Source organism: Macadamia integrifolia, unplaced genomic scaffold (genome assembly GCF_013358625.1).
Source record: "Macadamia integrifolia cultivar HAES 741 unplaced genomic scaffold, SCU_Mint_v3 scaffold155, whole genome shotgun sequence".
Classification (NCBI taxonomy): domain Eukaryota; kingdom Viridiplantae; phylum Streptophyta; class Magnoliopsida; order Proteales; family Proteaceae; genus Macadamia; species Macadamia integrifolia.
In genome coordinates this window covers 57,012-62,263 of record NW_024868256.1, presented here as the reverse complement: position 1 = coordinate 62,263, position 5,252 = coordinate 57,012, and the positions used below count along the sequence as shown (strand labels likewise).

At 39.8% G+C, this 5,252-nt stretch overlaps 1 protein-coding gene across 1 annotated transcript; it reads right to left on the bottom strand.

Moving 5' to 3' along the window:
* Window positions 1–344: 344 nt before the first annotated feature.
* On the bottom strand, window positions 345–3,924 carry LOC122064177 (cytochrome P450 81Q32-like). Its single transcript, XM_042627888.1, has 2 exons — window positions 3,034–3,924; window positions 345–965 (listed from the first exon to the last, which is right to left on the bottom strand). Exons 1-2 carry the CDS (start codon window positions 3,922–3,924, stop codon window positions 345–347), a joined length of 1,512 nt encoding a protein of 503 aa, XP_042483822.1.
* Between the last annotated feature and the right edge of the window lie 1,328 nt (window positions 3,925–5,252).

Here is a 5,252-nt window from a genome sequence, read left to right as displayed (position 1 = left end):
GAATAAAGGTCTTCTTACTAAAACACAACAAAAAAAACAAAACAAAAAAAACAAAAAAACCGAACAAAAGAATAAAAAAAAAAAAAAAAAAAAAAAAAAAAAAAAAAAAAAAAGCTCTATTAATTATCATATAAAATGAGGGAATTTATTAATTAATTTATTTAGGTTTTGCCTTTTGTGTAAAAAAACACAAAGACATTTTATTGTATACTTGGTTAAAAAGCTTGGATAACTATGATTTTTTTTTTGTTTGATATAGTACTTGGATGGTTTATTGGTTTATAACAGTAAATATAAGATGGATGACACTAAGGGGACAAGCAAGGTACCACAAAACAGTGAAATCAAAGTTGAGAAAGGAAACTCAACATGGTTGGACGTGGCTTGCAGTTAGCCACCAAGGGCTTAGCTTTGGGCAAGGTGACTCCAGTGCCTTCGGTCATGTCGATCAGCTCTTCATCAACCCTTTCCCACTCAAAGCACTGAATCAATGAACCCAATGCCAACCCAACCACACGCAAGGCCAGACCCTCCCCAGGGCAACTCCTCCTCCCCGACCCAAATGGCATCAACTTATACCCATCCCTTACTCCTCCAATGCTCTCCATTCTCTCTGGTATGAACTTTGTGGGTTCTTCCCATAACTTGGGATCCTTTTGGATGGCCCACTGGTTCACCAATAGTATTGTGCCACGTGGGATGGTATAACCTCCCACAATGCACTCTTCTGATGATTCATGGGGCACTAGCAGTGGGCCGGCAGGGTATAGCCGAAGTGTCTCATTTATGACGCAACGAAGGTATGGGAGATGGGCAACATCTGATTCATTGAGCAGTCGGTCTTGTCCAACAATGGTGTCGATCTCAGCTTGTGCCTTCTTGAGGACTTCTGGATGGTTCAACAATAGTGACATCGCCCATTCCATAGTCTCTGCTGTCGTATCAGTCCCAGCTGTTAGCAAAACCTGCACAGTGAGGAGAGGTTTCATAAATCATCATATTAGGCATGCTTCACTAGCTCCCATATCCCAATACATGGGAGCATTCAAAAAAAAAGATATCTCAATACATGGGTGGAGCCACTTATAAATTAGGTAGGGTTTTTTTTTTACCTGTTACTTTGGGGTGGGAGTCATGATGATGTGAAAACATCCTCTGCGGTGGGTGTGGCCATCGGGTAAGCATCGGATGGCCGAGGTAATCTCGGGGCACATGCCCAGATGCTCTCAATCATCCGATGCTCACCACGCGACCACATCCGTTGCAGAGAATAACCACTCTATGATGACACAGACATCTAATCATGAGGGGTCAAATCACCACTGGTGAGGGGATTCTTTCTCACTAGTGAGGGAAAACTTTGTTAAAAATGAAACAAAAATGATTTATGTGGGAAAACGTGGCCTTGTGCTTAAGGGTGTCAATCTGTTTGGTTTCGGTTATTCGGTTCAATTACAAATGATGGTAAGGTGGACCATAATCGAATCGAGAATCGAATCGGTTCCATATTTAGATACTTAAGCCAATTTAATTTGGCTCAGTTCGATTTCGGTTCCAATTCGGTTCTGATATGTAATTTTAATGCAGTTTTGTACTTCGGTTTTAATTCAGTTACGAAAACAGTTCCACTTTTGAACCATGACTGTGATGGACCAAAGGCCGTAATGGGCTCAAGTTATGAGCCTTATGGCCATTGCTAACTCCAAAATTGTCATAACATATAAATATATGATGATAAATAGCAAAAAACACTTACCAACTAAAACACTCTTGAATTTTCAAAATTGAATATTGAAAAAATCTCACTTGAGTCTTAACGATACTACTATACTAGGATTTTTTTCCTTTTTTTATATTTTTATTTTGAGATAATTCAGTTTGGTTTCGGTTCGAACCGATGGTTCTTACACCTGAAACCAAAACTGAATCTAACCGAGGAGCATACTCACATACTCAAACCGAATTTGAACCGAATTAATTCAATTTGATTCGGCTCGATTAATTTGACTCAATATCGGTTTTGGTTCCCAATTGACACTCTTACTTGTGCTTAGACATTTTAGTTTTCATTTTAGTGGGGAGGAGGCAGTGGGGGCAATAACCAGCTAGCCTGCTGTCCATGAAATAAAAAATGATACATCTATTGATGCTTCCTTTTGTGTTCCCTGTTCCTGCATAAAACACTTCCATAAAGATGAAAGATGGTTTTCCATGTGCAATTAAACATTCACATGTTTCTTTTCCCTCACATTAGGGGTGTCAATTCGTGCCCTGACCCGACTAAATCGATCGGGACCGACCGTTTATAGATCGGCCCGGACCGTTTATTAAACGTGTCGGGCTTGAGCCCGGCCCGTTTATAGATGGTCGGTCTCAAATTTGCTACTTGGACCGTCAGGCGCTCGACCGAGACCGACCGAATAACGCCCGATCGAGACCGGCCTATTGTGCACCGACTTGGCCCGACCCTTTAATGATTGTAGAATACCTATTTTACCCCCCAAATTAAAGAATAAAAACTAAAAAGTAAAGACATGTTCACATTTTAAATAATGGTTATATTTGGTACCATTTATTGATTTATTGTCATTTTTTTGGGCTTGCATGAGTAGGCCGGAATATAAGAGCACATTTTAAAGAGGGCCCATTTAAAAACCGGTTAAAGCCCGTTTAACATTAAACATGTCCGTAGCCCGGTTAAGGCCCGACTAAAGCCCGATTAAGGTAGCCCGATTATAGCCCGAGCCCGACCGACCGAATATAAAGTGTACCATGCCCTCAATAACTAAGCCCGATTAGTTAAATGGGCGGACACGGTGTAGCCTTTGAAAGTCTTCAAGCCCGATTAAGCCCGATGAAACCGAGACCGGCCCGACCCGACCGATTGACACCCCTACCTCACATAATCTTCTTGTTAGTCTTCTAAAAAGGCCAATAAATATATATATATATATATATATATATATATATAAGAAGAAGAAGAAGAAGAAGAAGAAGAAGATTGGTTATAATAAAGAGAGAGATGTATCTTACGTGTATAATGCCTGTGATGATTTCATCGGTGTAGTAGTTTGGGTCATCTTCTTGGAGCGACAATAGAACATCAAGCAATGACTTCTCATCCTTGGATTGAGTTCTTGCCATCCGGTGCTCTTCAATCAATTCCTTCATGAATTGGTCCCGCTTTATCTGCAACCTCACCAACTTCTTCTCCAAACCATTGAAGCCAACCCACTTCAAAAATGGCAAGAAATCTTCAATGTTGGATGCCCCACCAGCACCAAATATTTCTTCTACAAGCTCTTGGAACTGTCTTGCCTTATTCAAGTCCTCAACATTATCACCATAGTACCGTTTTCCAGCAATCATCATCATCATATTGTTAAGGGTTAGCTCAAAGAACATGAACTTCATTTCTATGCTCTTAGAAGAGTTTCCGGCCACTACGAGGAGCCGCCGGAGTAAAGAGTGTACTTCATTGGTACGTATTTTGGAGAAAATTTGGAGACGAGTAGAGGAGAAGATCTCAAGAGTGGTGATGCGCCTGAGATTTCGCCAATGTTGGCCGTAAGAAGCAAAGCCGAAGGCGGTGTAATCGAAACCCAAATATTTCCCAGCGAGGAAGTGAGGGCGGTTGGCGAAGACGATGTCATTGGTTGTGAAACATTCCTCAGCTGCTGAAGGGGAAGAGACATGAAGAACACGGCGTGAACCAAATTTAAGTAGTAAGATGGGGCCGTGTTGGGCTGAGATGCGGGCTAAGGTGTGGTGGAGTGGCTTCTTGAATAGATAGAGATGGCCAATGATGGGCAAGGAGAGAGGGCCACTTGGTGGAAGGTTTTTTCTCATTGGGAAGAGTTGTTTGGAGAGGAGAAAGAAGGCTAGAAAGAAAGCTAGGAAGTAGTAGAATGCTAACATCTCCATTAATCGAAACAAAATTCTTTGAACTTGTTGCAGATGAAGTGATGAAGAGAAATAGATCATAGCTGCATATTTATATTTGAAGTTCAAACTGGATTACGTTTTCAATTAAGAATATTAAAATAGCACGTTTTTTTCGTGATGGAGAAAATAGCATGTCTAGAAAGATGACCTAATCAGTTACATCACTACGTGCATGAAGAATTGGAATATTAGACGTGAATGTAGACTTCACGAATGTCCCTGATGAGAGTAGGGAATATTCACTTATGTGAATGTACGTGAACGACCCTGGTCCATGGATATGACATATATTTTCTCTCTCTTCATTTAATAGATGCCATATCCACAGATGAAGATCGTTCACGTACACATACGTGAATATTCACTTTCCTCATCTCCGACCACTTTTATGTTTTTGGACTGGTCTGTTGTTATCGCATCTATTTTCTCTCTCCTCATTTAATAGATACTATAACCATGGATCAGGGATGTTCTCGTGCATTCACGTATGTGAAGATTCACCGCTATTGATTTTCAATCAGAACTTACCTTGCCTTGAATCGTAATAATGTTTTGAGAATTTCTCAGACCTAAAACAAGTTAGAGATAAGGACTCTCTATACGAGCATGACCTACATTAACAGTCTCACGTGTCTTTCTTTTTCCCAAATAAGAGGTGAAGATGTCTTTGTCTATGGGTGAGAAGAGAGACAGACACATTGAAACACTCACGTAAGTCATGCTCCCAACAACGTCTCTTAAGGGATAGAGATGTCTTTTCAGATGGAGAGAGGATAGAGATATATTGCAAACCAATATTGAAACCCTCAAGTTTGCATTTAATAGATAAGCATTAAAGGTGGCGATTGGAAAATTTGTGCAATATTACACATTATCTACTTACCAAATAATTAGAGGGGGAAAAAAATTTCACCTCCACTTTTAACTACTAAAGATGGTCACATGCCAAATAGAACACAATGATTTTTTTTTTTCTTTTGGTTACAAACTCAAACACAAGGTAACTGGAGTGGTGGTTGTTAGCTGTAATAGATTGTAGGGGGAGGATTTCCTACGAGGGCAGTGTAAGAAGGAATTTGTACATTACACCAGTGAGAGATTGAAAAATAGTGTCATTCATATGGGGCTCACATCATCAAATATGAGAGAGGGCATCAGTATGGACTCCACTATTTATTATGTGAGAATTGTATAAAAAAATCTGTACAAGGATAATATAGCAATCTTTCTTTCTTCTTCTTCTTCTTCTTCTTCTTCTTTTTTAATATTTTAAAAATATAGAATCCACATGAATTGATGGTTTTTTT